Source organism: Lithobates pipiens, unplaced genomic scaffold (assembly GCF_037356315.1).
Source record: "Lithobates pipiens isolate NorthernLeopardFrog02 unplaced genomic scaffold, aLitPip1_a1.2 Scaffold_8, whole genome shotgun sequence".
NCBI classification, from domain to species: Eukaryota; Metazoa; Chordata; class Amphibia; order Anura; family Ranidae; genus Lithobates; species Lithobates pipiens.
This window is the reverse complement of record NW_027507903.1, coordinates 510,765,816-510,790,614: the sequence shown is the minus strand read 5'-3', so window position 1 is coordinate 510,790,614 and position 24,799 is coordinate 510,765,816. Positions and strand designations below refer to the sequence as shown.

Sequence of the window (24,799 nt, the reverse complement as noted above, 5' to 3'; positions counted from 1 at the left end):
TGGAATTTAGAAAATGTAGCCTTTAAGCCATTGTTCCGTAGTTATGTTCTGCTACAGCTAACAGTTAGACATAGTTAACATTTCAAACAGGACCTAATACGAAAGCCTCCTCACTTCACAAGTGTTTAGGGTGCATTTACACTTTTTTTGCTACAGTGCAAGTTAAAAACAAAAAACAAAACACGTTTCTGTATCTTTATTTAAAGCAATATGCATCTTCCCCAGAGATTACCAGTAATGTATGTAAATGAGCAGCACAGTGGCTAAATAGCTACACTAGGGTCATTGGTTTGAATACAAACTACGGCACTACCTGCCCAGAGTTTGCATGATCTTTCTGTGTGGTTTTCTTCCCGTTTCCTTCTATACTCTAAAAACATTTTGATGGGTTAATTAGACCTAGTATGTGTATATATATGAATGTAAGTTAAGGACCATAAATTGTAAACTCATTAAGGGCAGGGACTGTTGTGAATGTAGAATATACAGATACACAGTATCACAAAAGTGCATACACCCCTCACATTTTTGTAAATATTTAATTTTATCTTTTCATGTGACAATACAATACTGAAGAAATTACACTTGGCTACAATGTAAAGTAGTGAGTGTACAGCTTGTATAACAGTGTACATTTATTGTCTCCTTAAAACAACTCAACACACAGCCATTAATGTCTAAACCACTGGCAAAAAAGGAAGTACACCATAAGTGAAAACGCCCAGAGTGTCAATATTTTGTGTGGTCACTATTATTTTCCAGCACTGCCTTAACCCTCTTGGGCACGGAGTTCACCAGAACTTCACAGGTTGCCACTGGAGTCCTCTTCCACTCCTCCATGATGACATCACGGAGCTGGTGGATGTTTGAGACCTTGCGCTCCTCCACCTTCCGTTTGAGGATGCCCCACAGATGCTCAATAGGGTTTAGGGTCTGGAGACATGCTTGGCCAGTCCATCACCTTAAGGGCTCTTTCACACGGGATGGATCCGTGCTGATCCGCCCCGTGAACATCCACTTGCTCGACAGAGTGATCCCCGCTGAGCAGGAAGATTACAGGTCCGTCTCTACACACTGTGCAAGGACGGACCTGTCAGAGTGCCGCTCTCCCCTATGGGAAATGGGAAGATGATGGACCGTAGAGTCCATCTTCACGCAATCCGACGACAGATGGAAAATGGACAGGCAGACCTGAACGGATCGTTTGTCTGAAAGAGGCCTTACCCTCAGCTTCTTTAGCAAGGCAATGGTCATCTTGGATGTGTGTTTGGGGTCGTTATGTTGGAATACTGCCCTGCGGTCCAGTCTTCGAAGGGAGGGGATCATGCTCTGCTTCAGAATGTCACAGTAAATGTTAGCATTCATGGTTCCCTCAATGAACTGTAGCTCCCCAGTGCCAGCAGCCCTCATGTAGCCCCAGACCATGACACTCCCATCACCATACTTGACTGTAGGCAACACGCACTTGTCTTTGTACTCCTCACCTGGTTGCTGCCACACACGCTTGCCACCATCTGAACCAAATAAGTTTATCTTGGTCTCAATAGACCACAGGACATGGTAATTCATGTCCTTAGTTTGTTTGTCTTCAGCAAACTGTTTGCAGGCTTTCTTGTGCATCATCTTTAGAAGAGGCTTCCCTCTGGGATGAGTGCCATGCAGACCAATTTGATGCAGTGTATATGGACTGAGCACTGACAGGCTGACCCCCCACCCCTTCAACATCTGCAATAATGCTGGCAGCACTCATACATCTATTTCCCAAAGGCAACCTTTAGATATGATGCTGAGCACGTGCACTCAACTTCTTTGGTCAACCATGGCAAGGCCTGTTCTAAGTGGAACCTGTCCTGTTAATCCACTGTATAGTCTTGGCCACGTGCTGCAGCTCAGGTTCAGGGTCTTGGCAATCTTCTTATAGCCTAGACCATCTTTATGAAGAGCAAAAATGTTTTTTTTCGGATCCTCAGAGAGTTCTTTGCCATGAGGTGCCATGTTGAACTTCCAGTGTCCAGTATGAGAGAGTGAGAGTGATAACACCAAATTTAGCACACCTGCTGCCCATTCACATCTGAGACCTTGTAACACTAATGAGTCCCATGACACCGGGGAGGGAAAATGGCTAATTGGGCCAAATTTGGACATTTTCACTTTTGTTGCTAGTGGTTTAGACATCAATGGCTGTGTGTTGAGTTATTTTGAGGGGACAGCGAATTTACACTGTTATATAAGCTGTACACTCACTACTTTACATTGTAGCAAAGTGTAATTTCTTCAGTGTTGTCACATGAAAAGATATAATATTTACAAAAATGTGAGAGATGTACTCACTTTTGTGAGATAGTGTGTGTGTGTGTGTGTGTGTGTGTGTGTGTGTGTGTGTGTGTGTGTGTAAAGTGCTGTGTAGATTGATAGTGCTATATAAGTACCTGGAATAAACAAATAAATCATGTATAAAAAAACACCACCAAACATGCTGCATTGAAACTGCATTGCATGAAAAATGCAGGGATCTGAATGTAGCCTCAATGAAATATTCAGGTCCTGCTGCATCTCTCTGGCTTTACTCTCACATAAGATGAGCCAAATGCTGACAGCTTGATGGCCTATTTGCACTAGCCATTATTGATGCAGCAAAAATTTTGCAATCTGCTGCATGAAAATGCATGTCAAGTAGAGATCCCATTCTTTCCATGTGGCTGATTCATATCTATTCTCTGCAGCTTAGTGTGAAAGACAAAAAGGAAACTACGGGCCCAATCACACTTACACATATGCATTACCATTGCCGCTGCATGAAGAAAGGGAACGTTGTAAATCCAGTCTAAGTCACTCAGGCCTTTTTTAGAATAAACTGCTCTTGTTTAGCATTTTAACACAAACACCTTTTATCTGTGTTGACAACAGAGGACAATGCAGTATGTGCATAAGCATCTAGGGCTCGCTGGCCACATGTGGACCACCACCTCCTGTCCTGGGATGGCGGGTCGGCAAGCCCAGATCATGGGTTCCCGACCTGCCATGCCCACGCACCTGTGTGAAGAATGGAGCCGGCGCTAGAGGAAGCAGACAGCTCCTGTCACACTGATGCACGGGGATGGCGGGTCAGGAACCAGCTAACAGTACCCCCAAGCCATACCCACCAGCAATACCAGCCAGTAGTAGCCACCAGCCATACCCCCCTGGGGTACAGCAGCAGCCAGCGATACCTGCAGGAACCCTGAGAAAGAAGTGATGGTTGAGGTCAGTTGAGGTGCAGGTACCGCAGTGCATCAGTGAGAAAGCAGCCTAAAGCCTCGTACACGCAGTACGTATGTTGGACAACCGAGCGTCTGATTTTTGTCAAAAGGGAGTGTGCCAGGATCTTGTCTTGCATACTAAAAGGTACACAATTGTTGTGCCAAGAACACGAACGTAGTGACATACTATGAGGAATTTCAGTTCTTGAGCACCACCCTGTGGGCCCTTTCTGCTAATTTTGTGTTTGTTGAACATTGACTCTGAACATGCGTGTTTGTACTTTCAACTTTTGTGTGATGGATTTGTGCACTGACCATATGAAAATCTGATGTAAAACCAAAAATTTGCTAGCCTGTCATCCAACATTTGTTGGTGGAAAATTGGACAACAATTGTCAAAAGAAATGTACTAACGGTAAGATTTTAGGACAACAGTCTGTCAACAAACAATCCCCTGCCATCAATCGTAGAGTTTGTACAAGGCTTTAGGCCTCTTTCACATGATCAGTCCGATCGGGTCCCCCTCTCTCCATTCAGAGCGGCAGATGTAAATGGACTTGTTTCCGTTTACATCCACCTATCTCCAATCTGATCCGAATAAAAAAACCGAAGGGGATCCGCCCCCTTCTGTCTGGGCGGATCGGATCAGAGGACCCATAGAGTAGCGTGGGCTGTGTCCGTGCCTGCTCTGCATATGCAGAGTGGACACAGACCTGTCATCTGCCCGCTCCACTCATTGTGGCCCAAGACCACTTACCAAGTCGCTAAAGTGGGCCTTGCTCCTCAAAAGGTTGGGCACCCTTGATCTAGGGGGAAGATAATATTTACATGTGATCCCTTATGAAATCTGACGTAACTGAAGGAAAATATCCATGTTGTGTTTAGAGGTCATTGGAACGAGGTCTAAAATTTTATTCAGATTGAAAATATCCATCTCAGAATAATTATAACATTATTGACCTGTATAAAAGATGCACTTTCAACCAGACCACCGAAGGCCAATATTCTTTACATACCAGCAGAAACCCCACCCTTTCGCTCCATCGCCATCCCCATCTTATTCCCTACAAAGATGCTCGTCCCCTTTTAGAGATGAAAACATTGCGCCAAGCACTATAACTAGGGATTTCTACTGATGGAAAGGTTACACTTGATTATTGCAGTACACACTTGAACTTTTGCAGCACTGTGCTTTTGTATGAAAGTGCACTTATCCTTTTAGAGCCCTTAGTAACAGGTAAAAAAAAAAAAAAAAAAACAAGCAAGCACCTAGAGACACAATCCTTGCTAGTAACATACTGGAATACCACCGATAGCACAGCATTTTAATGTACAAGAACTACCATCTCCAGCAAAAATAAATGACATGCATTTGCCACTGAAAACTGTACACTTCAGTGTAATGTATTAAAGAGATTCAAATTCTTTGGAGGTCCATGTAGGTCAGATTATACAATCAATACGATCCAGTCTTGCCTGGGATCACAATTTCACTCTGCAGAAGTCCATCGTAATTATATCCTTTAAGTACCAGATGGGGAAAACTACTAGTACTAACTAAGCATATAATAGTCGAAATAAGCACAAATCATGATCATAATAGACTAAGTTTTTTTTCTGAAAGGCTTAGAAAGAATAACTCCAATTAGGTAGGAGTATAATGAAGAGATATCACACTTTCCTTTCTATAGCTGACCGACTGTGAATATATAATATGACCTCTAGTGGTGGCATGCAATGTAAACGCTCAGCTCATTGTTACTACCACACAAAGCGCGAGGATAATTACTAACCTGTCAATAGGAGAGCAAAATTAACAAATGCAACATAAGACATTTAAAGAAACGCAAAACAGAAACTGAAAACCCCAGTGTAAAGAACGATGCAGATAGCTCATAAACACTCATTTACTAAAATTATTTGTTCAATTACCTCTGTGAATGAACAGTGATGAGGCTAAATGATATACAGTATGTCACAAAAGTGAGTACACCCCTCACATTTTTGTAAATATTTTATTCTATCTTTTCATGTGACAACACTGAAGAAATGACACTTTGCTACAATGTAAAGTAGTGAGGTGTACTCACTTTTGTTGCCAGCTGTTTAGACATTAATGGCTGTTTGTTGAGTTATTTTGAGGGGACAGCAAATTTACACTATTATACAAGCTGTACACTCACTACTTTACATTGTAGCAAAGTGTCATTTCTTCAGTGTTGTCACATGAAAAGATGGAATAAAATATTTACAAAAATGTGAGGGGTGTACTCACTTTTGTGAGATACTGTAGTTATTCCCAACATACTTTTAACATAATTATCACTTTGTTTATGAGCCAGAGGTAACATAACCATGCTGACTCAATATACCATGGGGGTCCAATATGGTTGAGAATGCTGTAGGTAAAAGTGTGGTAAAGGTTTAGAAAAGGGACTTGCATGAAGGCAAATAATGTTTTCTTACTAATGGAAATCATTCAGATAAAAAATTTTTACTGCTTGTTGCAGCAAGACATATGAAAGAGCATTCAAATTGGTTGTGAAGGGTTAATTAGCTTTACTTTTTAGTTTATTAAAGCCTAGGTTTACGTAAAAAAATAAATAGAGGAATAAGCATGAGGTAAAGACTTACATTACATTCAAAAAAATTCCTCCCAATGCCCCACCTCCACAATCTTCTGGTGCAGCGTGGGTTAAAAGAACTAAGGGAGCCATCACATGCACTCATCAACAGTGCCCAAGTATGGCTGCCCAGCACTCATAGAAGCAGTACTATAGGCTCTATAAATGAGAAACAATCAATGAACGGAGGACGGGTGGATGATTGAAAGGTCTGCAGGTTCCATTCATAGACATTGCTTCATTCATAGGAGCTGTAGTATAGGAGCTTCTATGAATAGAGGACCTGGGTGAAAAGTGCAGGTATAGTCAGTCTCTCCTAATGAGTACCTGCCACAGCTCCCTTATTTCTATTAACCTTTGCCACACCAGAAGATACCAATGGTGGGGGTTGTTCATTGGAGGAGAAGATGTCTGCCTGCTAAGCAAGGACACAGCAGCACAACTCACTAAAGGTAAGTAATGTCCCTAAAGCTTAACCCCCCCCCCCCTTTTTTTTAAGTGGTTAATGCACTCTATGTGAATTTTGTGTGAACTAATTCTATGCATGAAGGTAAAAAAAACTTTTGCCCCATGGTAATCCATGGTGATCCAGCAATGTGCGTGAGAGCCTCTGCTCTCTCTCCTCATTGGCTGAGACAGCAGTGGGCGCCATTGGTTCCCACTGCTGTCAATCACATCCAGTGAGCCATAGCGGAGAGAGGGGGGCATGGGCTGACCTGTAGCTCATTGTGTGAATGGATACACAGAGCCGCGTGTCCCCATTGCAAGCTGCTTGCTCTGGGGGCACCCGGAAGGATGGAGGGGCCAGGAGCACCAGCGGGGGACCCAAGAAGAGGAGGATCGGGGCCAGCTCTATGCAAAGCCATTGCAACAGTGCAGGTAAGTATAACATGTTTGTTATTTTTTTTAAGAAAACGAAAATCTATGTAATTTCAATTTATATAATGTAATTTCAATTTATATCCAATCAGACAGGGCATTGCACTGCATAGTTGGTGGTAGATCTAAAGGAGATGGTTCAATAAGGTTAATGTATTTTTGGCTGTAAAAAAAATTGAGCAACTGAACTGGAGAATACTTTTAAAGCTGAACTCCATGTATGGTTTTTATTGCATAATTACACTGGTGCAACTTTTTCCATGATGGGACAATGAAACTATGCAATAAAAAAAATACATGGAGATCAACTGTAAGGATTTTGCTTCCAGGAAAGACTGAGATAAAGCCCAACTCCATGATAGGAAAAGAAAAAAAGCCTGCCCTCCCAGTGCCCCCATGCACTTCAAGGATTAAATGCTTGATATCTCAATTATTGACTTGTCATCTCTGGCTTTGACTATTGCAACTCTCTCCTAATAGGCTTGCCTCTAATCAGACTATCGCACCACCTTCAGTCTATCATGAATGCTGATGCCAGACCTCACCAACCGCTCTGTGTCCGCTACCCCTCTCTGCCAATCCACCCCACTGGCTTCCACCCAATGAAAACAAAATTCAAAATATTAACAACATACAAAGAAATGTACAACTCTGTCTTGAGCTATGTCACCAATCTTGTCTCAATATATCATCCAAACTGTCCTCTCCACTTCTTCCAAGACCCCCTGCTCTCTAGCTCTCGTCTCCTTCTCCCATGCTCTTCTCCAGAGTCTCTCTCATCCTCTGGAACTCAATCTGTCTGGCTATCTCCTACTCTGGCCACTTTTAGGCAATCTCTGAAAACTCATCTCTTTAGGGAAGCCTATCCTGCTTTAAGTTAACAATTTGAATCTTTTATTACTTATCAGTTCTTCCCCCACAAGTATTATCTTTTGTTCCATTTGCCCCCCCCCCCCCATTAGATTGTAATCTCTCAGGAGAAGGGCCCTCCTAACCCTCTTGCATTGAATTTTATTTTTGCTGTATGGTCTTCCTATATATTGTAAAGCACAGTGCAAACTGTTGGGGCTATATAAATTCTGTATAGTAGTAATCTCCCAAGGGAGAGGAAGAGGCTTTATTACTTACTGTATTGCTCGCTCCAGCACTCTCCTTTTCTTGATGCTCTGGGCGGCAGTCCCTCTGCGTCATCATGTACAACACAGGGCTATTAGTCCTACATTATATATAGGGAGGTAAGCATGCATCTGGGGGTGCCTAGAGAGGGGCTTCAGGGGACCAGTAGCACAGAAGGAAGGAGTCTGTCAGCATATGGAATAATGTTTTGAACCTAGACTTAGCCTAGGTTCACATTGAAGCGATTTGACATATCAAATTGCGTGCCAAATCAGCGGCTATTTCCGGCAACGGCACCGTCTGAATTGGTGCAAAGCTGCACCGACTCCCAAAAGTAGTTTCTGTACTACTTTTGGCAACTTCGGGGTGAGATTTGTTTAGACATCTGTGCAGGAACCCGCACAGATGTCTCTGAAATCGCCCCCAAAGTCGGACCGACATGCGGGAATGAAATCCTGTCATGAACCTAGGCCAAATGAGAATGATTAAAACCATGTAGTATAGGGGAGGATCCATTGCAAAGATTGTTTTCTTGCACCCAGAGTTGAGATTTACCCCTTTCCTACCCAGGCCCAGCAATCCTTTAACTGGGCTAATACCTCCGGAGGGTCAGGAAGATCTGCCTGATCAGGTAACCACTGTGATTGGCTGTGATTACTTGAGACTAGGAACTGTCTTCGACAGCTTTTTCTCTGTGCTGGGAGTGCGCAGTGAGCACACATGTGTGGCATGTGGGCATTAAAGCCACCAATTTTGCTGCTGTACATATGTGCTGCATGCACAGCCAGAGGTAAGGGTTCTGTGGATGCAGGTTTTTAAATAATTTATCTTTTTCTACTGGGTGGTTGAACTTGATGGGCATGTGACTGTTCTCAACCTCACCAAGTATGTAATTATCACTATTAGTAATAGTATCAAAGCGGTTTCCTGTGTATACCATTTCGATTTACAAGACAATTAATTGTTAGCACCATTCTGAAAGTATTACCTCTTAGAGCCAATTAGAGCAAGGACCAATGAAAACACAGAAACTACATTTTAGTTGTGTTTTGCGTTTCACCAAACAGATATGCTTTCCTGGGATAGGTGTAAACTTCTCACATAAAACTAGAAACATATTTAAAATACAACCCCTACAAACAATCCTATAAAACTTAAAAAAAAAAAAAACACACCTTTTAAATGAACAGATTTATCTTTGGATACAAACTACTGCTGTGAGGGTTCTTCAAAAAGTTTCCATGCTTTTTTTTTTATTTTATTTTTTTAATCAAATAAATATAAAAAAAAAAGTGTGAAAACTTTTTGAAGACCCCTTGTATTTTGTTTTTAAACGTTCTTCTTAACTTCAGAACTATTCATTAAACCAAAAGCTGTTAACTCGGTGAAGCAAATAAACTGCAGAAACACTTCTTATAGTTTTCACCTTTAACAAGCACTTTAGATAAAATATGGAAACTTTGAAAAGAAAAAAAAAATAATAATCCAAGTGCAAAGCACAGTTGGTATAACTTTTAAAAAGCGGTTCAACTTACCTGTGCATGGGGCATCTCTGACACTCTTCTCGCTGCCATGTTTAAGGTTCCTCCCACCAGTTTGCTGGTTGTCTGTAAGTTAATGGGGGCAGTCTGTGGGGGTTCTGCGCTGTTTGCTGAGGCTGCTGAAGCCGTCGCTGTCTTCTGTCCATTTAAGTGTGCAGTCACCATAGTGACGGGGGCTTTGGCCGGAACCACAGAGATGGCAATGCCCTGACTGCTTGGTGCCTTGATAAGTGGGATCGGTTTGGCACTCCCCACAGGACAGCTCCGGACCGCCAGCTTCTGCCAGGCAAAGAAACAGAAGAGAGAAAGAAAGTGGTTAGTGTAACCTGCCACAGACACAAACCCAGCACCCTCCTACTTGTCTCTAGGCACCTCCTTTTACACCACCTACTAGAGCAATCACAGGGACAAAGGGGCACTGCTGCAAAGATTCAGCGTGCACCATCTGGCTCCATTAGTTGCATTAAGATTCCATGCTCAGAACAGAGAAGAACTGATTCAGACAGCTTGTCCTGCACAGAAGCAAACAGAGAGCCACGTCGTACAACAGCATGCGTCCTCCTGATGAAATGGCTCCAACCGGGCAAATTTAGGTGGCGATTCTGATTTTCGTACATGTATTTCGCTGTATTTATTGCTAACTACAAGAGGCTCTGTTCCTGCTGCGCTGCCTGTGGAGATCATGCGATACACAACCAGGAATACACATCTCCCTGTGGTCTCATTGATTGGGGAAAATAATGGATGTTTGTTTTTTCTATTCCTTCACTGTTTTTTTTTTTTCCTCTTCCTTTCAAGCTAGGTAAAAAAATCAAAACCAAAAAAACGAGGCCATTACAAAGCACTTGAAAAGGTTCATTTGACATTTTGGGAAGAAATCTACTGCAGCATCTAGCATTCTACTAAAACCTTTGCTGTGTAGATTTAATAAGGGATTATCCACGGTGCAAAAAAAAAAGGCATTTAAAATTCATCTGTTTGCTTTTGTTACCAGCATGGAAGAATGTTATTACTGAATGTAAACCAAGCTAAATTAATTTATTGGCTGGCAATGCAAAGTTACAGAACGAAGTTAGAGAAATAACCGATAGAAAAAAATGATTTCAAATATCACTCTCCAAGTCATTTTTGCATCTGATGAGGTAGTGCGATTGAATAATCAATTCATTTTTTCCTATATTGTTCTTATTCCAGCACAGGCTGTTGAAGTATTTATTGTGAGTGATAGGAATGTAGTGTATGTTGCCATGTGGGGACTGTAGACACTCCGGAATGTGTAAGCAACATAACTGGTAGACTGGGGACAAGACAGGAAACCATGGCAATGAGCAGAATTTAAGCATTTCCCACTGGGTTCAATGGATACTTCAAAAGCCTGCAGAGACATTACAGAACAAAACCGGTAACAAATGCTTTTTACAAATTTTATTATCTCACTATGCCTACCTTCACTCACACTAAACCTTACAGCGTCTAAATTATCAGTCAGCTCTGGTTCACACTAACTGTAGGAATGAAATTGTGCGAGTTCAGCTGAACTCGCATGATTTCATTCTCACGTGTCAGTCCCGACTTTGGGGGTGATTTCATACATCTTTGCGGGTTTCTGCACAGATGTCCTTGGAAATCGCACCCTGAAATCGCCGAAAGTAGTACAGAAACAACTCCACACCGATTCGGACGCTGCTATTTTCGCCGGTTTGGCATGCGACTTGACATGTCAAATCACATCACTGTGAACCAGGGCTAAAGTAGAGTTAGATTTTAAATCGCATTAAGTTGGGCTTCTGAGAAACACTAAAACAAGCCTTTAGTCATTACAGATGCCTCTGCTGATAGAGAAACTACTCTATTTTGGTGTAATTAGTATGAATTATTCAGCCTGTGCTCTCACTGTACATTCATATCTGTGATATTATTTTTTCTTTCCTCAATGGACGATGCGAAGCACCCAGATGTCTTTTTTCCCTCGTACAGCAGAGTGATACATACATTTCATCAGTGCTGTGCACCGTGCATATTATTCAAGCAGTGCAGAGCAGCAGGAGGCTAGCACGCTTGATTACACACCGCCTGACCGCAATCTTTTCTGGACCTGAGTCGTAATTTAGGAATTGTACAAAATTACAAATGTGTTCTTTAAACTGTGATACGTAAAACAAGTAATCACCAGACTTTCCTGTTCCCACTTGATTAACACACAAATAGCGAAAGGATGACAACCAGAAAAAAAAACAACAGGTGATAAAACATTAGTAATTTCAAGATAAAACAAACATTGGAGCCCCAGTAACACTAGATTACAATCAGATGTGTAAAAAAGTACAATTATAAGGCATAGTCCACCTAAATGATTTTTTTTTTTAGTTGATAGAGGGAAACCAGCCGACAGTTTCTTATCAGTGAGAACTTTACTTCCCAGGTTCTTCCTGTAGGTCCAATGTAGATGGGTGGAGGTGATACTCAGTCCCCAATAGTATGCACACAACAATAAACAAAATTACCCATGGGACTTTTAAAGAGCACACCTCAAGTAAAATGTATAAATGATTTACTTAACACACATTTAAAAACAACATGTATTAAAGAAAACATATTAGATATCAACATATTGGTAAATTTTGCATTCATATCATAGACCTTTCCATAAGACCTGGATGTGTCATACAGATGACTGTCACTGGTCTAGGATGGCTGTGCTAAGTCTCGACGCGTTTTGCGAGAGGAGTCTCGCTTCTTCGGAAGAAGCACAGATAGATGCCTGGAGATCAAGAGCACAAGTAGGTATCAGCTGGCAGCTATACGGGATGAGACACCATGGCTCCTCCCCTTTCTTCTCATGTAAGCCAATTGGTGGATTTCCACCACTGTCTCTCCAGTGTGAAAGCCTGAGTGCTTTCACACTTGAGCGGTGCGCTTACAGGATGGTAAAATAAGTCCTGCAAGCAGCATCTTTGCAGCACTGTAGGAGCGGTGTATACACCGCTCCTAAAGCACCCCTGCTTATTAAAATCAATGGGACAGCACCAGCAAAGGTGGTTTTAACCCTTTTTCGGTTAAAAGCACCCTGCTAGCGGCCGAATAGCACAGCGAAAAACTACGGAAACTGCCACTAAAAATAGTGGTGCTTTACTGCCGACGCCTGCCCGCCCCAGTGTAAAAGTAGCCTTATACATTTTATGAGGTGTCCTCTTTAAAAGTCCCATGGGCAATTTTGTTTTTTGTTGTGTGACCTACCTAGACAGTCTCTTCATGCTATATCCAGTGACAGTGTTAGATGTTTCCACCCATGCTATAGTATGAGCCAAAACTAGTAGCATTGTTAAAGTAGAGCTGTTGAGCTGTATGAGCCCTTTCACACAGGCTTTCCAAGCCGCACAGGTGTGAACCAACGCTTAGGCTGGCCATAGTTATAGTTTTGTTTTTTGTTTTTGTTTATTCAGCCTGCTGCTGAAAGAAAATTAACAGATTCCTCCAGCCACAAAAAAGGTGGCAGACCTCCCGCCTGGACATTGTATCGACAGCGGCACCCACAGCTGTCAGAATACAATAATCAGCAACTGCATCTGATTGTCTCCAGCTGCTGATCATCCTAAAATATTCTGACATATCCATTAATGCTCTTTCACACGGATGGTAATGCTTACTGCCCTGTAAAAAGTAATCCAGGGTGGATTGCTTTCTTATTTTTTTTTAATGTGATTGGCTCACAGTTGCGGTATGGCCCCAATGATTTCACTGGATGAGTTTGACAGGTGGTCCCAAACTAAAGCATTGCGGCAATAGCATTTGTAGAGCCTTGTCAAGCTATAATGTTCAGGTGGGTGCCCGGGGGGGGGGGGGGTGTTTATATATAAATATAAACACACACACACACATTACTTGTGAAGCACAAGGATCATCACCCCAGTCTCTCACATCCTCTAAAATGCCCTACTCTGTCTGTTATGCGGATCAAGGCAACTCAACGCAGAGGGTGTGAATGAGCCCTAAGAGAAACTGGATCATACATGTATGTCTGACTGCCCTCGAACCTGGATGGTTAGCATTAGACCTGTGCTTGTGTCCATTACAGGTGTTCTAACTAAAATTGTAGCTTGCATTTGGCCTTTCCTATTAATCACAACTTGGTCAATGTATTCAAGCTCACATCATTCGTGTTGGTCAAACTGATGCATGCAAAATGCAATTATCGCACTTTCAATATAAAAAAAAAATTCTGCAGTTATGTATACAGATTTGCAATGGCCACTGGGAACCCAACGTTTTAGAGCCGATATCTCACCACTAAAGGGCCAGAATAATCTAAGAAGCCAGCCTATGATACAAAAACCAAAATACCACAATATGGAATGGGAAAAATAAAAAAAAATAAAAACACCAAAGCTAGCAAGCAAGCATACTCATAAACATTCTCTAGTCTTATCAAGTGAATTAAGAATGTATTAGTTTCATGTACTACTCCATTCATTTGGTAATAAATTGCCACTTGAAATGCATATGTAGGCAATCACACAGACATGTTTGCTTATACAAGCCTGTAATTAAGATAAGACAAACGATCAAACACAAAGCAGATAGCGACATGCAACAATGTAAGCATACAAAGGCAAAGCCCACTTCATTTTGAGTGCAATGGCAAAGTGCCAGGTCGCAAATTTTATTTGTGTTTTTCTTCACAAAACTGCTAAATGTTTCTTCATTAAAATAATAAAAATAAAAAAATAACAATAATTACTCAATACATGAATAAAGGCTTCATTCACATATTGTTTTTTGGGATCACATCAGAATCGCTGCGATTTTGCCCGCAATCTCAAAACGCGGTACAATTGCAAAATGCAGGCTCAGGTGCCATTATTTTTAATGACAACTAAAACACGGTGCGGTTTTTGCCATGAGTGTCATGTGATGTATCACCATTAGCACTGCATGAAGTTTGTCGCCAAAAAGAAGCTCCCGTTCCATTTTGGGCAACAAGCATGTGATTTTCTGCACGACAATCAAGGCAAAACTGCACCGCGTTTTAGGAGCCATTGAAAATAATGGCACCTAAACCTGCTTTTTGCAATTGGAATTCGTTTTGAGATTGTGGGCAAAATCGCAGCGATTCTGCCTTGATCCCAAAATGGCAAGTGTGAAAGCAGCCTAAAAAAAAAAAAAAAAAAAACATAAAAATCATTAAGAGTGTAATGCAAGCAATAAGTACATTTGATCAATAAACAAGTAATGTTACAGGAAACATGAAGGCTTGGTTCACGCCTATGCGCGTGGCTGCCGGTATCACATCGATTCCTGCACCCACAATCACCCGTAGTAAAAATGTGATGACCATGCGATTTCCCTGCGGGTCATGTTTTGAAAAAGGCACATGCACCTTTTTATGCGGGGAGCGCAGCATGACAGCCCAGTGAAATGAATGAGCTGCTGTGCTTGTAGTTTTATATATACTATTTATCCTTTTTACATTAAAGTGATACTAAAGTCTTTTTTTTTTCCTCTAAAAAATAACAAACATGTTATACTTAGGCCTCTTTCACACGGGACGGATCAGTAATGATCCGCCCCGTGATGATCCGCTCGCTCAGCGGTGATCGCTCCATTGTCCCCGCTGAGCCGGCGGCAGACAGGGCGGTCTCCGCACACTGTGCAGGGGCCGCCCTGTCAGCTCTCCGCTCTCCTCTATGGGGATCGGATGAGCACGGACCGTCTGTCCGTGTTCATCCGATCCGCTCTGCAGACGGACAGAAAAATAGGATTTTCCTCCGTCTGCAGAATCGGACAGTTGCGGAGGCGGACAATAACGAGTGTCTGCGGATGCTCATCCGCAGACACCCGCTATCCCACAGGGATGAATGTATGCCCGTATTTCATCCGCAAACGGATGGATGAAATACGGACGTATCATCCGCATGTGTGAAAGGGGCCCTACCTGCCCTGTGCTGTGGTTTTGCACAGATCAGCCCCAATCCTCCTCTTCCCTCGCCAGCTCTCGTGGCTCCTGCCAAGTGCCCCCACAGCAAGCAGCTTGCTATGGGGGCACCCGAGACAAGCCACAGCTGTGTGTCATTCAGACACTGAGCCATGGTATAGCGCCTGATTGGTTAACTGACTTTGATTGACAGCAGTGGGAGCTAATGGCATCGCTGCTGTGTCTCAGCCAATCAGGAGGGAGTGTTCCGGGTAGCCAAGGCACTCATCAACATTGCTGGATCGAGATGGAGCTCAGTTAAGTATCAGGGGGGCTGCTCCACACAGGTTTTTTATCTTGATGCATACAATGCATTTGGCTTAATTCACATCTATGCATTGCTTTTGAGCATTTATGCAGTGCTTTTTGCTGTGCTTTCCACATTTTTACCACAATTTGCATTGTTTTTCTTTTTACACTGTAGAACGATATAGCTGGTTGCTAAGGAGGGGCCGCAGCGTCTTTGACAACCGATGAGCCATAAGCTGTCAGCGAGCTTCCCTGCTGACAGCTGAATATAAAAAAAAAAGAATTGCCGGCTAAAAAGAAATAGTGAAAAAAAAAAAAAATACGATCCATACCAGGCCCTTGGGTATTTGGAGGAGACCCTCATTCCCCTGAATGAATATGAACTATTATTGAAACATTGATGGACTTTTTTTGTTTCTAGCATATGTGACAGTATTTATGCTTTTTCTTTAAACTTATAGTAGGACATTCATGTTTTAAAACAAAGCGCTGCTAGGGCCTTCGTGTGGTTCACCATAGGTGACTGTCTTTGGCTCCATACTTGAGTACCATTCATATCTTTGCAAATTCAAAGTTGTCCCTGCACTACTTTGGTCTGACTTTGATGCGACTTGAGGTCCTTAGACCTCAAAATTACACAGGTATTGCTTCAAGTCAGACAAAATCGTGCGACTTTCAGGTTACACAAGTGTGAAAGGGGGCTTATGGCCCGTACACGCGATCCGAAAATCAGACAACAAAAAACGCTTTCAACGCGATCGTACGTTCATCCGATATTATCCAATGGGACAAGCACGAAAATTTCTCGTATGATACCAGATCGCACGATTTTCGTTTAATCGGTACAGTTGTCATCTGAAAATACAATAGAAATACACTACAACACATGACATCACTTCCGATATTTTTTTTATTCTGTCATACAAGAATTTTTGTAACTTTGTAAACTCTCCATTTCTGATATGCAACTAGCATGCAAAAAAAACCCAAAAAACTGACAGTCTGTTGTCCGATCGTGTGTATGGGCCATTAGTCTTGCGACTTTCTCCAGCTACGTTCTTCTTTTATAAGCATGATAACTGCTGACAAGTTCTCAGACAGCTGTGATAAAACCAGGCTGAATTTTTTGTCAGGAGGGGTGCTATAAATAGATTAGCAGAGAGCTGGTCTATTCACAGCACAGCTCTGCATTGTTTCTTCCTTTTTTCAGCCTATGTGGGGGGGGGGGGGGGGGTGTTCCTTCCCTCCAATCAGTTGTCTCACAGTGTGTGTGGCAAAAATCCACACCCACAGGTGAATCATGAAGAGAAAATTCTAACAGGATGTGCACTTTCTAAAAACAGTATATAAAGCTGAAGCCAGCAGATATACATGTAAAAACATATGTATGAGGATTTGTTTCATCCCTGTGTATCATATGAGGGTTTACATTTACTTTAGGCTAACATCTGAGAACTGGTGCACACAATTCTCTGGATGTAAACTTCATTTCGACAAAACCTCCTAATCAATATTGTCCTCTTCTACCAAGTATCCTTATTACAGCAGCACTACACAAGCCCTGTCTGCTATTGTTTCTACAGCTTGTCAATGAATATGGAACACAATTGTTTGACTCAGGTGACAGAGGATCTTCCACTCTTTAATCTGTTTGATTTTTATCTTCCTGAGAGACTGCCATTTCTCCTTAAATCAGTGCTGCATTGCTGCTATCATGAATCACACACCTCTGAATGGTTGGGAAATGATTTCCTCTGAGTAAATCAATCCCTAGTAAAAACAGGCACCATGGCCTGGCATTGATGCGGTTTTATTGCATTTACTGTGACACATTCCTATATGGAAACAGTGTATTACAAAAGAAAGATTTCAAGCATTCACTGAAGAGGAAATGTAGTGTTCGAGCTCCAAAGGAAGCAGGGTTATTATATACTACTATCTACAACACAAAATTGTATCAACAAGCATTCGAAAAAGCATCCAGGCACACACACACAGTTTATAGTAAATGTATACCTTACTGACGTCATTAGCTAATTCTGTGGATGTGACTATTCATTAAAGCATGACTAAAAGTTAAACCTTTTATAATATCTGAAGTGGTCCATCCAGTTCAACCTTTGTATGTGTATCAGTGTCATTAATGATTTCCCATATGCCTGTATGTTGTGTCCTTTTAAGCCCTTGTACACACGGTCGGACATTCCGACGGAAAGCTGCTTCCCATGGGGGCACTCATGCATGCTCGCACCCGAGCCCTGCTGCTGCGTACACTGACACATGCAGCTGGACTCAGCCCCGCCCCCTCATCACTGGCTTTGATTGACAGCACTGAGCCACAGGAAAGCCATTGAGACCCGGAAGTAAGGGGAGAGAAGAGTTGCAGACATGCACGGCGCTGGATCGAATTAGGGTTCAGGTAAGTAAAAAAGGGGGGGGGGAGCTGACACCTAATGCATTCCTTGCATTAAGGTAAAAAAATGTTTAGGCTTTAAGGCATTTACGCATGGGTCGAATTTTTCCCAGCATCGCCCGGTTCAAAAGAAACCGGCCGACATTCAGCCCATGTGTATGGCAGCCTGCCTGGCTTCTGTCAAAGAGGCATGTCTGGAAAACCTCTGCTGATCAGCACTCTCAGCCAATGGCTGTGAGCTCTGCTTGGTGTATTCTATGGAGGGGGTGCAGTCCCCCTGTCAGAACACAATAGCTCAGCGGAGAGATTGATGCACTAACATCAGATAGTTAGTACAACGGCTCCTCTCAAGCTCCTGCATTTAGTTTTTTTAATTTATTATTCAGCCCAATGGATGGGTACCTAGCTTTATGGACTGCATACAAGGATCTCATGCTTCTGCTTCATCCATTCTGTGGATCTATATTTATATTTATATCTATATTGTGTGTCATCAAATACCCGCCTTCACACAGAGCAGAACAAGGCATGGTAAATCAGAAATAGGGAAAATATCAGCTTCAGGGAGCCTACAGGTATTACTGGTGACTAGACCTCTGCCCTTCACTTGATTTTAGGCACAGATGTCTCAGAACAGGTCCTCTTTAAATGTAACCTGTTGTTGTAACCTGCATAGGCTAGGCCCTCCCACAATCACAGGCAAAGTCTTCTCAATCACCTATATGTCCCTAATCTGCAAGCAATGAACACCATCACTGAAATGTTTGCTGGGCAGACAGCACTGCACTGAGCTTCCGGTGTTATCAGTCCATTCAGTAACAATTAGCAGCCCTGGGGAAACACTTATTCCTTCAAACCAGATATTGCAGTGATCCAGGCTGCTACACAATGCCGTTTGAAAAAGTGCTCTTGAAGGCAGTTTTATGTAACGCTTAGAATGAATGGAAACATATCCAATGTTACTATAGATCTCCCAGGAGAACGCACTGAATCAATTCATTCCGGCAGTGGAAAAAAAAATAAAAAATACAAGCTATTTCAGAAAACGTTAAACGACACAAGGGTTGCTCTACTATATTTAGCTTGTCAGTAAGTTAAGTTTGTGTTCTTCGTTCGGCGGTGTTAATTCAAACTGCAGAAACCTGCCACTTTACAGCAATTCAAGCAGAACAAAAACGCGTCAAACCTAGACACTCCTTATATAAAACATACACACAAACAATCTGTAATCATTTACTTTGATAAAGACAGCATGGTAATATAAATCCGTTCAATAACCTGAGCATTTATTATCCTAATGATATAATGGTCAGATAGATTAAGCTGTTCAATAACTTTTACAGCTTATAGATCAAAGAAAATCAAGGCCCTGATTAAACAGTCGACATTAAGGGACTCGGATGTGTTGGAAGAATAGGACAAATTTTGCTCCCAAGGTATAAAGTGCAATAAGCCCCAATGACTAATCAAAATACATGTTTCATTGACAAGCTCTGACTTTAGTAAACAAAACTGACCTACTGTGGGTTCCTGCATAGGGATGAGCTCAGGCGTGTTCGCATACTCCCCGTGCAAAGCCCGCCATAAAGAGGGCGCAGCGCTAATCACAGGCAGTGAGACGTTTCCCAATCTCTGCACCCGCACATCGGGGGCAATGTCTCACTCCCTGTGATTAGCGCAGCGCTGCGCCGACTTCCTGGCGGGCTCTGCACGTGGAGTGTGCGAACACGCCGGAGCTCATCCTTACTGCATATTACCCATTTTCAAAGCTGTTTGCACAGTCTATAAAGAGGCAATCAAAATGCAGAGAAATTAGGCTTCTGCTCCTGAGCTGTCTTTCTGGAAATGCTATATCACTGGCTGCTGTATGCTGATGGCAGACATTCCAAGATGTTCTAGAACAGTAGTTCTCAACCCTGACCTCAGGTACTCACAACAGCCCATGTTTGCAGGTTTTCCTTTACACAGTTGCAAGAGTTAATTGCTTGGTATTTTGGACAGCTATTTTATCTAAGAGAAATTTCCAAAACATGGCCTGTTGCAGGTATAAGAGGACAGAGTTGAGAACCACTGTTCTAGGGGACTGACCTAGAAATAGTGCATAGATCAGAAGATCTAAGTTCACCGAGGCTGTATTCACACCTCAGCATTTTGAATCGTGGGCTGATTTGCCGTGAATCTGACCACGATTTGAAAGTGCTGATGTGGGACTTGCATTTGACATGCCATTCATTTGAATGACACCTCAAATCGCGGGTGGGTCTGCCGTAAGGATTGCCACGAAGGATGAGCTCCGGCATGTTCGCACACCCCACTTGCAGAGCACCACCAGGAAGTCGGCACTGGGCTGCGCTAATCACAGGCAGTGAGACATTGTCCTGATGCCCAGCTGCAGAGATCGAGAAATGTCTCACTGCCTGTGAGTAGTGCAGTGCAGTGCCGACCTACTGGCGGGCTCTGCACGTGGGGTGTGCAAACACGCCGGAGCTCATCTTTAGTTGCCACCTCATCCCTTTAAACCCAAACACATATTAATTACACAGGTTCTGTGGCTGATTTAAGGTGATAATTAAACTCATGTGGTGCCTTATCTGTATTTAATTAGGTTATTTTATGTAATTCAAAGGTGTTTGGGTTTAAAGGGATGAGGTGGCAACTTTAGCTGGTGCATAATAAATCGCACTACAATCATGGGAAGCATGTCGCATTGCTACTTTTGGGTGACTTGATTCCTGCGATGCCTGTTGCCAAGATTGCAGCGTGATTTATCATGCGACAATCGCGGCAGACCGGCGCCGCGATTTGAGGTGTCACTCAAATGCAAGTCCCACAATTTGCCATTCACATATCAGCGCTTTTAAATCACGGACAGATTTGGTGCAAATCTGCCTGCAATTCAAAACACTGAAGTGTGAATGCAGCCTGACTGCCTGCTTATTCTGGGTCAAAAAGTATTGAAACCTAGGACATCCAGGCAACTAATATTCTCAGGAGTGGTGAGCAATGGAAGCCCATCAGATATGTTTCTCTCTGTACAGGTTTCCCAACATTTTGAGCCCCCCATTAAATGGTGTTTACCAATAGCCCTGTCTACATACAGAAAAAAATCTCAGCGCAGGGGTTGCATCACAGAAGCAGAAATTCCTTTTCAAGTTTGGACTGTCTTGATAATGACAAGGACACCAATGAAAAAATTATTCCCAACAAAGTTCTCCATGTTTCCTCTCAGATGCGAAAGTCAGTGCTATTGTTTTGATACAATTATAAGGACTCTCCTTTATTAAGGTTTCTTTAAGTATATGTGAACACTCACCTAGTATAACAACCCATTCAGTTTAAATAAGAAATGAAAGGCAAAAAAATTGTGTAAGAATATTATAAAATCCTCTGTTCTTAGCTGCATAAGGAACTCGGAGAGCTGGGGAAAGAGAAACAAAAGTACAGTGGTCTTCCCAGTGAATGATTTTGCAGGGGATGGGGGGGGGGATCATAGGCGGGAAGCAGGCTGTGTTCCCAGCATATCTAGAGAATTGACCACACTGTGCTCTTATGCTTAGTGTGATCAGTTTTTTAATAGGAAAGCAGAGGGGTTGACAGGAACACCAGGGATTTCACACAAAGAAAGCAGTACAAAGAGAACATGACACTTTTTTTTTTTATACCAGGCACATATCAGAAATTTTGAATGTTGGGTTTGTATATTCTTTAAAGTGTCAGCGAACTCCACATTTTATCTCTGTTTCATTATCTTTATGTTCTCTGCATTGGTATAAAGCTTTATATCATGCATATCTTCCATATTAGTAAATACCCAGTTGATTCTGCTGTTCCCATGTCTTCCCTATCGTTAGTGGCAATGCAATATAAGCCAATCCCCTGGCTGCTGCTTTGCCGCTCTCACTTCCTTCTTTTTCCTCCTGAAGTCACCCCACATACATTTTTTGTCAGCTTGCGGGGCAGCTCCAGGTGGCTGACAGACCCTTCCTACTATCTGTCCCATTTGATAATTGTATCAGATTGCATGAGGGCTCTAAAAAGAAAGTGACTGACAGCAGCTCCTCTAGGGCACTTAAAAATAAAATATCAACATGTGACATGTGACAGCCAATAAGCTTTAGGCAGCCATGGGAAATGGTATCCTGCTTGCTCTGCCCACTAATCTCACAGAGCAATGCAGGGCAAATACAACAATGACTGCAGATTGTGAAAGGAGAAAAAAGAAAAAAAAAGGTATTCGGAAAATGTGTGATCTATACACTGTCACTTATCATATATGTGAACTAGTTGCAATGGGTTTACTGGCACTTTTATGTTACAATAAATATTTTCTAGTAACCAATCAGATTTAGTCTTTTATTTCTCAAACTGGCATTTGTCAGGGAAAGCTTGTTTGTTCGCTATGGGAAGTTCACACATTTCTTACATCAAACACTAAATGACAAAGGAATTGCAAAAAATTTGATCCGTCTATGGTTGGCTTAAACGCAAAACATACATGGAAAAAAAGAAAAATCAAAATGAAATGTTTGATCATTATAATGGCTGTTCCATTCTCCCCTTCACGCCTAAACGCATTTGCAAAAAGTAGCTTTAGGTGTGTTTATGCTGTTTTTTTTCCTGACAGGCAGCTGGAAGAGCTGGGCTCATGCCCAATGAGAGTGAGGCCTTAATGAGAGCCTATCACCAAAAAATAAGCCACTGTACACACAGCAGTTAGATTAAGTAGTACATTTCTGTCAGGTCTGTCTATACATATGTGGGTTGTATGTGACAAGGGGGCGCTAATATAGAAACAAAACACAACTGGTGAAATTGTGCAAATTAGAATAATATAATATACATATATGACATTAGTACCTCAATACAAAAAAGCACATATTATAAGTGAAAACAAAAGTCCAGTGTGAAACAGCAATAATATCTTATTGCAAAATTAATCAGGTGCAAAAGAAAGGACAAATGATGAAATAGGTGAAATAGCAAGGATGTCAACTGAAGCGAGTTGAGTCTATCCACCATCACCACCGAGAACGATAATGGAAAACAAACCGCATTATTGTATTTTAGTCTTAGCGCGGGGTTCTCTTTTGCACTTCCCCTGTCTATACATATGATGTAAAAATAAAATGCTTCACTTTCGGCTTCTGAAATATCAAGCACTTCATCTATAAAGTATAACTATAAAAACTTCTAGGATCAACTCTGTACCTCTAGCCTGTAAAACAACCCAACGGCCATAGATGGATTGAATCTTGTCCGGGCCGAGATTTGATCCATCTATGGGCAGGCTAGTTATACCCAAGTTGATCCATCGATCGACTTGGTACAAGCACCCTGGCGGATGTTTTACACGTGATAATTCTGGCCACCAGCAGTAATTATCGTGAACACAACAGCGCTGCAGGAAGGAAAGAAAATCACATACTGGTAATCTATGGGGTGGGTACTTTAGTCACTAACCTGGAATAAAAACAGGGAAGTGACAGTAGTTAAAATGTATTATCTGCATACTTGTTTTGCTACAGTATATGAATAACATGACAGCCAGGGAACTAGTATTCACAGAATACTAGGTCTCTGCAAAGGCACACAGAAAACAATTGTTCTCCATGTGCCTTAGGCTGGGTTCACATTTGTGCGGATTGGATGCTGGTTTCTCGGCATCTAATTCACATAACATGCGAGTGTTCCCGGCTAGCAATGGAGCCGGTTCACACAGGTCTGGGGAGGCGACAGTCCTCATTCCAAAAGGGTCCTATGCGTCTTTGGGTTCGGTTCAGGTGCCAATTCTGGCCAAAATTAAGACCCGATTCGCACCTGAACTGTTGAACAGGGACGCACCGGACCCTATGCTCGGAGCCGAACCACACATATATGAATCTGGCCTTAGTCACACTAGAATGTATCCCTTGGGTACAGAGCAGTGCAGTGTTTTAAAAATGCATGCTCTATACATATTCACACAACAGACCAGTACTGTGCTGAAGCCTCAGCTTCTACTTCTATGTGTACACACTGCAGCACAGCTATGGTGCATAATAATTACTAAAATAATTCACCTTATGACGTATCAACAGATATATAAAAAGAAACAAAACAATGCCCTATTTTAAAACACAAGGCACCTCCCCACTAAGCCAGAACACAACAGAGCATTAGCCCACCCAGTAAATCAGAGCGTTTTCCTGTGTGTGAAATGTGATGAGTCCTTGGGCTCCATTCATATCAGTGTAGAGGAAACATATTTGTCTTGTTGGAGTGCTGCGGTGCTATGACATATATTTATTATCATGCATTCTGGTGCTCTGTGTAAAAAAAAAAAAAAAAAAAAAAAGTGCACGCACTTCTTTGGTACGAATTTGGTGCCGCCAATTAAAATGAATGGGCAACCTTAATAATGTGCATGAAAATACTAATGAAGTTACTACAGCACATAGGTGTATACTAAGGGTTATTCCTCAACCTTCGCCAAACACATCTTCATACAAGTCAGCAGAATTAGACACAACTACACTTTTTTCAGGAAAATAAACTTGTTATGTGTGGTGTGAGCGGACTGTAGATGCACTATTCACACTCTGCAGCACAATATGCTGATGTTGTGTAAATGAACATTTTACAGCAACAGTCAGCAGAAAGCGGTATAAATCGTCTCACAAGTTTACAAGAACAAAATTGAGTTAACAAAGATGCACATGTGTAAGCGAATGCTGCAAGTTAGCCCAAACTGTGCCTATTCTTGTTTACTGTTATGTTTGGTAATTGGG

General features: G+C 42.1%; 1 protein-coding gene across 3 annotated transcripts in view; it reads right to left on the bottom strand.

Annotated features, from left to right (window-relative positions):
- PHF21B (PHD finger protein 21B) overlaps positions 1 to 24,799 on the bottom strand; it is a 185,152-nt gene that overhangs the window by 105,853 nt on the left and 54,500 nt on the right. For 2 of the 3 annotated variants that reach the window (XM_077469366.1, XM_077469368.1), the window contains exon 2: positions 9,394 to 9,678. In XM_077469366.1, the coding sequence (XP_077325492.1) occupies positions 9,394 to 9,678 (285 nt within the window). The remainder of the gene's footprint in view (positions 1 to 9,393; positions 9,679 to 24,799) is intronic. The other variant, XM_077469367.1, reaches the window with a different exon arrangement.